At 37.1% G+C, this 11,994-nt stretch overlaps 3 protein-coding genes across 4 annotated transcripts; 1 reads left to right on the forward strand and 2 right to left on the reverse strand.

Annotated features, from left to right (window-relative positions):
• Window positions 1-458: 458 nt before the first annotated feature.
• LOC111451294 (salicylic acid-binding protein 2-like) lies at window positions 459-2,856 on the reverse strand. Its single transcript, XM_023091667.1, has 3 exons — window positions 2,366-2,856; window positions 1,745-1,876; window positions 459-830 (listed from the first exon to the last, which is right to left on the reverse strand). Exons 1-3 carry the CDS (start codon window positions 2,810-2,812, stop codon window positions 546-548), a joined length of 864 nt encoding a protein of 287 aa, XP_022947435.1. The 5' UTR covers window positions 2,813-2,856; the 3' UTR covers window positions 459-545.
• Window positions 2,857-4,341: 1,485 nt separating this feature from the next.
• LOC111451293 lies at window positions 4,342-7,752 on the forward strand. 2 transcript variants are annotated; one of them, XM_023091666.1, is made up of 6 exons: window positions 4,342-4,718; window positions 5,441-5,677; window positions 6,386-6,469; window positions 6,949-7,078; window positions 7,243-7,387; window positions 7,432-7,752. In XM_023091666.1, the coding sequence occupies exons 1-6, from the start codon at window positions 4,438-4,440 to the stop codon at window positions 7,464-7,466; spliced, it is 912 nt and encodes a 303-aa protein (XP_022947434.1). In that variant the 5' UTR covers window positions 4,342-4,437; the 3' UTR covers window positions 7,467-7,752. The 2 variants fall into 2 exon arrangements, with proteins under 2 accessions (XP_022947434.1, XP_022947432.1); XM_023091664.1 differs by having other exon boundaries at window positions 7,243-7,752.
• A 3-nt stretch (window positions 7,753-7,755) lies between these two features.
• On the reverse strand, window positions 7,756-10,453 carry LOC111451295. The gene is made up of 4 exons (XM_023091668.1): window positions 10,417-10,453; window positions 9,725-10,054; window positions 8,324-8,431; window positions 7,756-8,224 (listed from the first exon to the last, which is right to left on the reverse strand). The coding sequence occupies exons 2-4, from the start codon at window positions 10,052-10,054 to the stop codon at window positions 7,925-7,927; spliced, it is 738 nt and encodes a 245-aa protein (XP_022947436.1). The 5' UTR covers window positions 10,417-10,453; the 3' UTR covers window positions 7,756-7,924.
• Window positions 10,454-11,994: the final 1,541 nt, after the last annotated feature.

The following is an 11,994-nucleotide window of genomic DNA, read 5'->3' on the forward strand; positions in this document are numbered from 1 at the left end:
CTAGACAAGCAAAACTATGATATTTGTTATGCGGTCATAGACAACACGCCTTGGACATGCATGACCGTAACACCCAGCTCACGGTCAGGCCTACGGTGTATGTTTATGAGTCTGGCTAGTGGGCTCATGCGTGCATACATGAATCGTGTGTAAAAAAGTACTATACATCCAAACCTACTCATAACAAAAAGTAGTGCCCAATAAACCCGTCAAAAGAACTAGGTCCCACAAGTCATAATGTATATTGTACGGGAATGCACTTCCCAACCCTAACAGTAAAGTGACTTACTAAGTATTTTTAAATATTTATCATATTATTATTAACTATATTTAAGGTAAAAGCAAAAGACTCATTTACAGAAAACGGCGTCGGCTTGAAGAGGTTGGCGTCGCCCTATGTTAGGGTTAATCAATGATATCCCACGTAAAAAATTCATTAAGTAGATAGATGCATGCTACTATTAATGATATTAATATAAAATATAATTATAAGTTCAACGGTATTATCAAACATCGAACACATTACATTACACACGAAATATAGGTTAAGAATAACGTCGGGCAATGTGAGAAAGTTTGTTGAAGAGATCGAACGGCTTAGATATCATCACCATATGATCGGATCCTCTAACTTCCACCACATCAGTAGGAGGATTTCTTTTAATCACCCATTGTTGGAAGCTTTTCTTTATAACCTTATCCTTTTCTGAAACAACAAAAACTCGTTTAACAGACCCATACCTTTGTGTCGTCAAAGGAAGATCTTTGCTCCATTGTCGTCCCACGAACAAATGGGTTTGTCTCATTAATGTGTTGCCCAATGTCAAGTCCTTCAATAATAAACCAAATGTTATTTAGATGATAGGTTAGGTTCGTGTAAATTCAAATGAGGAAGATGAGTTCAGTTTGTTTAGAGCGTTTATGTTTGTGTTTATTTGGTTTCTAAACTTTGAAAAAATGTCTAATAGATTTCTGAAATTTTTAATTGTCTGGTAGAGCCTAAGTCCACCACTTCTCCATCAAGTTTTTTTAAAACGCGTTTACTAAGTAGAGATCTCTACTACACCTTTATAAGGAATGTTTCGTTTCCGTCTCCAACCGATGTGTGATCTCACATGTCTACTAGGGAGAGGTTTCTACACCCTTATAAGAAATAGTTCGTTCCTGTCTCCAACAAATGTGGGATGTCACATTCCACCCCTAGAACACATCTACTACGGAGAGGTTTTTACACCCTTATAAGGAATGCTTTATTCCCGTCTCCAACCGATGTAAGATTTCACAATCCACCCCCTTGAAGGGTCAGCCACTGCGGAGAGGTTTTTACACCCTTATAAGGAATGCTTTGTTCCCGTCTCCAACCAACCGATGTAAGATTTCACAATCCACCCCCTTGAGGGGTCAGCCACATTGTATGATGTCCGGTTGGGTCAACCACATTGTCTGATGTCTGGTTCTTATACATTTTGTAACAACCCAAGCACCAAATATTATCTTCTTTGATTTTTCCTTCAAGGATTTTGTCTCAAGATTTTTTAAAACGCATCTACTAGGGAGAGATTTCTACGCTCGTAAAAAAATGTGTTAGTTCTCTTCTCTAACCTACCGATTTTATAGGTTAAAAGATTGCAAAATTTATCTAACTTTCGGTAATTTTATGAAATGGGAAGTTTAGATTAAAAATTGACCAAGATGAGAGATAAAATTTGATTTTTTTTTTTCCTTAAAATTAAAATAAAGTTACCTGTTTGGGACTTCTATCGAATAGTTTAGTGGCCGAGAAAAGTGGGCCGAATGTCAAAGTTGTTGGCGGGCTTTTGGGCCCATTACCGAATGTATAACGGGTATCAGGCCCAAAGTCTATCCTCTTGCGAAACTACAAGGACAGTCAAAAAAATAAATGAAATTAGTAGGATAAGAAAATACATTTAATAATAATACCCAATGAAAACTAAAAAAAAAAAAGTGAAATCTCTCCCAATTTTTTTCCGTACCGACATTTTGAAAATGACCAAAATACCCTTATGCTCACTTTCTCAAAACTCTCCCGTCATAGCTATCTTCTTCAAAAAGACTAAAAATGTCAAAATGACTCAATTTTGTTCGATGTATATTAAATTAATAAAAATACTTTTAAATTTTGTACGTGGTCTCAAAAAAAATATATTCTTAAATAGTCTATACCTTACTGTATAGGGTTGGTTCTCCGTGTCTTAAGAAATAAAAATTATTAATAATTTATTTTTTAAAAAAATACAAATATTTTAAAATTTTAAATTTGAGAGTGTTAATATTTTAAAAAGATTAAAATTCTATTACTCATTTTAAAATATATTTAAATTTGGTGCGGTTGAAATAAGAATACCTGTTCCAGTAGAAATGAAGCGTTCAGGGATGGGCCAGGCATGGCGGCGACGACGAATACAGCCACAGAAATTTTATCCGGAAAATCTTCCATCGCTTTAGAAATGCACAGCCCGCCTTGGCTGTGCCCGACCAGGATCACCTTCTCCTCCGCCGGCAACTTTGCCATGAAATCCGTCAACGGCTGAACATATTCGGAGAACGATCTCAGATCCTCCGCCTCCCTCGGATCAATTCCGGCACCGGCCATGTCCAGCGCCGTCACGCGGTGGCCGACCGAGCGCAGCAGCGTCGATAGCTTGTACCACGACCAGGCACCAAGGCAAGCTCCGTGAACCAGAACGAAGTGCTTACCATCACCGCCGCCAGACGGAGGCGGATTTGATCGCGTTAGGGTTACTGTAGAAGAAAGGAAGAGGAAGAAGATGAGGATATTCAAATATTTCATTTTCTTTTTCTTTTTTTCTCTTTTTTGGGTTTTTGAAATGTACGATTTGGGGTTTTATTTCAAAATAATTTTGGAAAAATTGCAAAACCCACCCCTCAATAATAACATTTGCTACAATCACCCCTTAACTTTTCAATTTAATCAATTAACTCCTGAACTTTGCTGAATATTGTAATCCGCCTCTAAACTTTATTAAAATTGCAATCAACCCCTTCTACTCAATTACTAGTTTTTTCTCCTATTATTATTTTATATATATATATAAATATTCATGAATAATCTCTATTTTTAATATAATTTTAGTTAAAAAAATGTAAAATATTTTAATATGGTTTAAATTTCCATGCTTTAAAAAATATTTATTTATTATAATATAATTAAAGCACGAAACCAACTTATTAAAAAGCAGAGCAGAATAGAGCAAGGTTGGAATTGGAGACAGGGACGGAGAATGCGATCCTCGTCTCTGTCTCCATCCCCGTGTAGCTAATAGAGGATCGTAAAAGAAATACCAAAATTGTAGGGTTGATTTTGCAAATTTGGTAAAATTTAATTGACTTTCAAATCTCCATAGTTTGACTGGTGAAGAAAAGTTGAGCATAGTTTGACCAATGAGACATTAAAGGCATTGATGAGTGGACTGTTGTGGACATGGACAAAAGTAGTTTAGCCAACAAGTAAATGCGCTTTTGTTTATTTTTTATTTTTTATTTTATTTTTTAAAAAACTCATTCTTATCCTCGTACCTCAAGTGGTATAACTCTCGCTCAAATAAAAACAACCCTTACATGCTTAAGCATTTCATTTATTGAGCGGTCTCTGACCCCTTCATTTTTGCCTACTTGTATTCATAATTATTTTTGTCACTTATATTATTAATTTTATACATTATTTTAAAAATATCTTTAGATTTCAAAAAAAAAAAAAAAAAAATTCAGTTAGTTTGGAATTAATAATGTACTTAAAATAACATCCTTAAAATTTTAATATTTAAGAAATAACTCTGAACTTTAAAATTTTTTAGGAATATTCTTTTGATTTTTGTAAAAGATTCAAAAAAATATCATTAAACTATGTTTAAAAAATATTTATGAAATTTTAAAAGTAATATTAAGAATTTTTGCCTTTATAATTAATAGTTCAAAAAATTGTTACGAACGAAAATCATCTATCGACACTTCATAGTTAATCTCTAAATTTTTTAATGTTAGTTTTGAAACTTCACGAGTATTTTTGAAATGTGATATATCTTTTAAAATTTTTTAAGAAAAATTTAAAGGTATTATAAATTCATTTTAATAAATTTAAGAGTTTAATAAAAAAAATTAAAATTTTATGGTACTTTTGAAATAAAATACTAATGATTTTCTCTAATATTTTAAATTTTTTTTCTTTAAAAAAGTTATGGATATTATTATTATTATTTTTGGAAATTTAATGGTATTATTAAAAGTTTCAAATGCTCAAACAAAAATATATTTATTTATTTATTAGCATACATTTGCCATTAATGGAGGGGTAATTTTGTGCAATGGATTCTGCTAATAACTTGGCGGCAATTTGTTTAAAGAATTCCCCCAATCCCGCGACAATCTTCTCGCCATTTCTTCGGCGACGGAGCGGCAATGGTTTCTCGGAGAAAGAGCCGCGGAGGAGGAGTCGCCGCTGCCGGAAATGAGACCGTCGATGAAGGATCCGCGGCTGAGGTTACTGCTCCAGGTTACGAGCAGCTTAGGGATCAAAGGGTTAAGGAAAATCTGAAGAGGATGCAGAAACTTGGCATTGTTGAACTTTCTCTCAAGCTTAAGTCCACCGCCGCCGCTTCGAAGCGGTTACGCAAAAATTCCTCAGAGAAGGAACCGCCGAACGGATCCCCCGCCGACGAGCCCCCGAGGCGCTCTTCGAGGTATTGTTTCTTCTTTCCTTCACGTGTTGAAGCTTTTGTTCTTTCGATGCTCCTTGCGTTGAGTGAGTGATGAATGTAATATCTATTAAGCTATTGATATCTGCTCATTAACATGTTTAGACTTCGTTGCATGAAAATGAACCTTCCTTGGCATGTCTTTACACTATCACAAGATTTTGAGGTACAGTCAGAATTACTCTAATTTTCTTAGAAGCCTATGGATCAAGGTAGAACAAGTAACAATGAACATAGCTATCAAATATACAAACCTAGAGTTTAATTGCTAAGATCATTGAAGATCTGGACTTGAGAGAGAATATAATTGGCAATAAATTAACATTTTGCCAAGAGGTAAGTTTGTGGATGTGAGATTGTACATTGGTTGGAGAAGGGAACGAATGCTTCCTTATAAGGATGTAGAAACCTCTTTCTAGTGGACGCATTTTAAAACCTTAAGGGAAAGCCCAAATAGGACAATATCTGCTCGTAGTGAGCTTGGACTATTACAAATGGTATCATAGCCAAACACCGAGCGGTGTGCCAGCGAGGATATTGGACCCCCAAGGAGGGTGGATTGTGAGATCTCACATTGGTTGGAGAGTGGAACGAAGCATTCCTTATAAGGATGTGGAAACCTCTTCCTAGTGAACGCGTTTTAAAAGTTTGAGGGGAAACCCAGAAGAGAAAGTTCAAATAGGACAATATTTGATAGTGATTTGCAGGTTGAAGACATTGACTCCAATAAGTTACATGGAGCTTCGTCCGAAAACTAAGAGCGGAAGTTCTAAAAGTAATGAGATTCACATAAAAGAAGGCTCGCAACCAGAAGTTTACACAGAAGAAGATGCCAAATTGTTGGGAGATTGTGAGTCGAGTTGGACTGTTGGTGTGGATGGATATGATCAAGACGGGAAGCGTATGTATGATCCTATCAATGGAGAGTCGTGCCATCAATGCAGGTAATACAAGTTTTTAATTTCCTTTTGTTTCTTCGAATATACTTTAATGACAAGACGATGTTTACTCAATTCATTTTTGTTATGTATATATGATGTTGGTAGTAAGTGTTTAATTACTGGTCCAAATAATAATCTGTATGCAATCTCGAGGATTTTTTTTACCTTTCTTTCCTAGATAGGCACAAGGTTGTTTGAGAAAAGAAATGTTTTTGACCCACTTAGACTGAATAGCAATGAATAAAACTTCCCTCCACACTAGTAAATAGTAGCTCTTAGCCTCCTACTTTTCAATATGGTTTATTTGTATTTGTAATAGTCCAAATCCACCACTAGCAGATATTGTCCACTTTAGCTCGTTACGTATCACCGTCAGCTCACGGTTTTATAACACATCTGCTAGGGAGAGGTATTTCATTCCCCTCTTCAATCGATGTGGGATCTCACAATCCACCTCTTTAGAGGCCCAGCGTCCTTGCTAGCACACCATCTGGTATCTGGCTCTGATGTCATTTTTACCACCTATTTAGGAGAACTTTTTAAGAAGTTTTTATTCATATCTCACTAGGTTGGTCATAGGTACATTGAAAAGACGTCCATGTGCTCGTCTCTTATATTTTCTAAAATCTCATGGTTCTTACATTCTTCACTTGGTTTTCGATAGTGTCGTTATTACTCATCAGTTGAGACGATCTATGTGATGACCTGCAGGCAGAAGACTCTTGGTCACCATACACATTGCAGCAAATGTAAATCAGGCCAAGGGCAGTTATGTGGAGATTGCTTGTACACGCGGTAAATCAATATAGTCACTTGATCTTAAACTTTTGAAAAGTGTCTTTCTGAACTTTAAAAATGTCTGATCGGTTTATAAACTTTCAATTTTGTGTCTTGTTGGGTCTTAGACACTTTTTAAGATTTAGGGATCAAATAGACATAAATCTCGAAGTTCAAGGACCTATGGAAACATTTTAGAGTTTCGGACTGAATAGACACAAACATGAAAGTTTAGGTAATTTAACTTAACCATAAATACAAAAAAGATTTGAAGGATACTAGAAGCCTCTGGTAATTTAACTTATTGTTAAAGATCTTGGATTGGATTGGATTCATGCCCATTTGAAACTTCTACCTGATATGAATTTATATGCTGCAATCATATTGTATTTCCTTGTGGATTCATTTGGTTCTATTGAGAACATGCATTGGGCTTCTTGCCCTTTTCTGCAATTTATATGAACAGTTAGCTGTATGCAACTTATATCTTTATATAGATATGGAGAGAATGTGATGGAAGTGAGTATGAATCCCAATTGGAACTGCCCAGTGTGTCGTGGTATTTGCAACTGCAGTTTGTGTCGACAATTAAAAGGATGGATGCCTACCGGTGCGATATATAGAAAGGTTAGTACTCGTGCATTTACGTACATATACAAACGTTTTCCTTCTAGATTTTCAGAAATGATGTAACCTTTTGTAAGGAAAGTTTTTGAGTAGTGATTGTTTGGTCTTCAGGAATCATATCGATTAGTAATGTCAACGAAAAGCTAATTTCATTTTACTTTCAGGCTCGGAACTTGGGTTTCAAGTCTGTGGCACATTATCTCATTCAAACTCGCGGTGCTCCACTGAACCAGAAAGGTGTAGGTTCTGTAGATAGTTCACAAGCTTTGGCGAACCAACCACTGGAGCGTGACGATTCCCTTTCCTCTGTCAACATCCATGGCTTTGAAGGTAAAATGGAACAAGCTAAATTTTCAGAGAAGTGAGCATTTTTACTAGAATGGCATGAGAAAGAAGGAAAAGTAGCTGTAAATGGCAATGGTGGATTGGAGGAGAAGAAGATTTGGTTTGGTTGAATTCTAACAGTTGGGATCAGAGAATTGTTTTTTGATTGACATCCCAGTGGATATGAATCTCTTTTTGGACATGATCTTGACGAGAACTCGATCTTTGATCAAGATCATTCGATTTTGTGGTGGTGATTAGATAGAAAAGGGATAAAGATATCCCCTCAGATCTGTATCTTTTGTGTAGAAACCTTTCCATCTTCAATGGTCCGTAATCTCATTTCTGCAGAATACATTTTAACTCTCTCTATATATATATAGATTGAATCTTCAAGATTGTACAGTTACAGAGCATGGACCAATGACAACATAACCTTTCCTATGAATAAGCCATCTTGACATGTGCAGATCATAACTCATATTGGATCCTTGCCTACAGAGCTGAAGATATAAAAGATTCTCACTGGAACGGATTGGTGATCTTATCGCGAACGTCGGAGAAAAGTTTATAGAGGGAGAAGCGTCTGAGATGGTTAACTTCAAACCAGGAGTTGAGGACTTGGAGGTTCTTGTCTGTCCCTGAAAATGCTAGTTGTATGCCTAAATTGCAGTCAATTGAACCACCATCGTACTTACATTTGGAGCTGGAAACTGCACAGTCTTGTTTATCCAGGCAAGTTGAAAAATCCCCAGAGCATTTATCACACCCAAATTTCTTCCAGAACAGATTTTGAAGAGTGCCCTTTTGAAATTCAAAAACCTGGAAAGCAATATAGACAGACACAAGGAGAATAGAACCCTTTTGTTACCATTAAGATGGTGATTTTTCACTTTTGCTTTCTGTCCTTTGTGGGCTTACCAAAGTGAAACTAGTAATGGTGTGAGAGTTATCAGTAACCATCACTGGGAGAGACCTTGCTGCATACTTCAGCCCAGCAAATGCCACCATATAGCCACCGTACGTAGCCTACAACCGAGCAAAAATCATCATGAAATTATTGAGATTGTTGGGAGAGAGTCCCACGTTGGTTAGTTTAGTGGAGGATCATGGGTTTATAAGAAAGGAATACTATTTTCATTGAGTACTATTTCCATTGAGCATTTGGATAGTCCAAAGCAAAACCATGAGAGCTTATACTTAGTGGACAATATGTGGATATGTGGAGAGTCGTTATTCCTAACCGAAATTTCATACCGCATTGTGATGTCCCACATTGGTTGGGGAGGAGAACAAACCATCATTTATAAGGGTGTGAAAACTTTCCCCTAGACGCGTTTTAAAGCCTTGAGGTGAAGCCCGAAATGGAAAGCCCAAAGAGGATAATACCTGCTAGCGGTGGATCTGGGTCGTTATAAATGGTATCAGAGCTGCTAGCGGTGGATCTGGGTCGTTATAAATGGTATCAGAGCTGCTAGCGGTGGATCTGGGTCGTTATAAATGGTATCAGAGCCAGACATCGGACGATGTGTCAGGACGCTGGCCCCAAAGGGGGTGGATTTGGGGGTGGTCCCACATCAATTGGAGGAAGGAAAGAGTGCTAGCGAGGACGGCCTCGGGGGGTGGATTGTGATGTTCCACATTGGTTGGGGAGGAGAACAAACCACTATTTATAAGGGTGTGGAAACCTTCCACTAGCAAACGCGTTTTAAAGCCTTGAGGGGAGAGTGCTAGCGAGGACGCTGGGCCTCGGGGGGTGGATTGTGATGTTCCACATTGGTTGGGGAGGAGAACAAACCACTATTTATAAGGGTGTGAAAACCTTCCACTAGCAAACGCGTTTTAAAGCCTTGAGGGGAAGCTCGAAATAAAAAGTTCAAAGAGGACAATACCTGCTAGCGGTGGTAGCGGTGGATCTGGGTTTACAATCGGAAGCCCAAATACCAAAATATTCCATTATTTCTTGTTCAAGGAAAACATTCAAAAAAGTTAGTGACACACCCATGATTTGACCAATGGAAATATTGTTGTTCTTTAATGTGTACGCCAGCTTTATAAATGCATCCAACTGCTAACTAGATATGTCAAAGGGCAACATTTTATGCGAAGTTATTTAAAGTTGGTTGGAATTTTGTTTCTAAATGGTATAACTCCCATTGATCCATCATGGATTGGCTTATTATTAGCACTGCATCATACTTACATCCATTAATTACCACAAATCAGAGAAAGAAACGAAATGAATGGAGCAAATTTTCATCGACGAAAACAGTAATGGATGAACATTTTGTTCTGAAACTAACATAGAAATCACAGACGTACCGGATTGAAGGCTGTGCTATTGATGGTGAGGAAAGTGAGCTGGTCGACTTTAGGCCTGAAAACAGCAAGTTGAGCGACTTTGAATGTCAAAGCCAAACGCTTATCGCAAGGCGAAAACTGAATATGATCATGAAAGAACGATTCCTTCGATGAAAACGCTACGCCAAAAGTAAATCCGTCTAATCTCTGAATCTTCGCATCCAAACAAGGACTGTATACATCATTAGTATCCGTCCCTTCCGCAACCAAAATCAGCACCATCCCAATCAAAGCCTCTGTCACCACCGTCCACATCGCAGCAATTCTACCTTCGCTTATTCTCTTCGCCATCTACAACGATAAGAAAACGCAGAGAATCAACATCAATAAGATCTCTCTACCGTGGAGTCAAGATAATGCAGAGTGATTTCCGATTTCCGATTTCCGATTTCCGATTTCCGATTTCCGATTTCCGATTAGAGGGCGGTAATCCCTAAGAACGAGAAATTTGGAGAAAAAAAAACGTGGAACGGAAGCGTGATTTTCTTTTGCTTGAGGAAAAAGTATGGAAAAAGAAATTTAACTCATACCTGTAAGGATTTGGTGGAGAAATTAAAACAAAATCAAATGTAGTGCAGGTTTCTAATTCTTCCAGAAACCATTTGAACAAGAAAAAAAACAGAGTCGCAAAAAGAGAGGAGAAGGGCTCTTACCGAACTCGGGAAACGGTTATATCCACGGTCCAGTTGGATCTCAAGAAACAGTTCAAATTAAAACCACTTGGGTTTATCTCATTTTTTAAATTGTAAACTAATGGTTAGATTTCTAAATTTCAAATTTAGTGGACGGTGTCACCGTCATGTTTGTCTAAGGCGTAATCTATGGCCGCATGTCGGATGTCTCAGTCATGCTTGTTCAAAGTGTCATGCTTGTTCAAAGTGTGTTGCTTGGGGCCGCATGTCGAATATCCTGATTATGTTTATCGAAGACATGTTGTTTATGGTTGCAGGCCCCTCTCAAACTCTTTTTACTTGTTTTCATATTAGATAGACTTTTACCATTTCACGTTGTGTCTATACGAGGTGCATGACAAATCACCTGTCTACACTTGTCACTGCTAAAATGCCCCAAAATATACTATAGGAGATGTGCCTAGTTGTCAATTTTTCCTACTCATGTTATATACGATCAAAGTCGTTGTTGTTGCCTACTTGCTTATAGCTTATAACATTGCTTTCTTTAAAATTATTTTTAACGTATTTTCTTGCTCACGTTTTCTAAAACATTCTCTCAAGCTTGACCCGGGACTTGAGCATAAGTCGATATTGTCCGTGAAGTACCAATTTCACATGGGTGATTTGTTTGTTGGGCTAGAACAAGTGCTGCACAATCGTTGTCCTACTCTCGCAACAATGCAATTGTGACATATAGCATCTCAAAAAGTTCATACGATTTGATATAAAATTTGTGAAACCGTTATTATTAGCGTCAATTTGAGTTTTCTTCCATTGATTTTGAGCATAAGCTTGATTAAACTCATTGAGCTTGACGTTTATCTTGTGGGCTTCCTTCATAGTCTCCTGGGTCGCTTATTTCCTTATCAAGACTCTCTTATAGTACATTTATCGACACTTAAATGGCATCAAAACTCTCATGGTAACTCCAATTTCTAGGGTCGTGGTTCGGGACTCGATATTGCTCCTATTGAGCTTATGCTGATTCCAATCTTGTTTCTATCTAGTTGGTTTTTTCGTGGACGTCTTTTTGGTGTATTAGGTCATGCACTTTCTCTCTCGACCCTTTTATGGGGTTAATGGATAACAAGTCACCATCACTTTTACACTCTGTGTAAGTTACAACCTACCCTCTTTTCTAATATGATCACGACTCTTTCTCCTACGAAAATTATTGCCATCCTTAACGATACAGATTTGGGTACCAATAACTTGTGAGCAACAAGTTATTGTATTTCCGTGCTTAAATAAATAAGACAATCGAACAATATTTGTGTAAAAATATATAAAATTAAAATTAATGAGATTAATAAAATAAAATAAAATAAATTTAAAATATAAATTTGCCCAAGAATAATAATAAAAAAAAAACAAAATGTTAACGAGTGGACTAGGTGGACCCGGCCGAGTTAAACCGAGTCAAGTCGAGCCGAGTTGGGATGGGTCACCGTGGGCCACGCCTTCCATCGGCTGGTTCAACTTTTAGGTCAAGTTGAGTTTTCTTTTCCCAGGAATGATTTCTTTTTTTTTTTTTTTTTTTTTTTTTTTTTTTTTTTT

Source organism: Cucurbita moschata, unplaced genomic scaffold (assembly GCF_002738365.1).
Source record: "Cucurbita moschata cultivar Rifu unplaced genomic scaffold, Cmos_1.0 Cmo_Scf00013, whole genome shotgun sequence".
Lineage (NCBI taxonomy): Eukaryota > Viridiplantae > Streptophyta > Magnoliopsida > Cucurbitales > Cucurbitaceae > Cucurbita > Cucurbita moschata.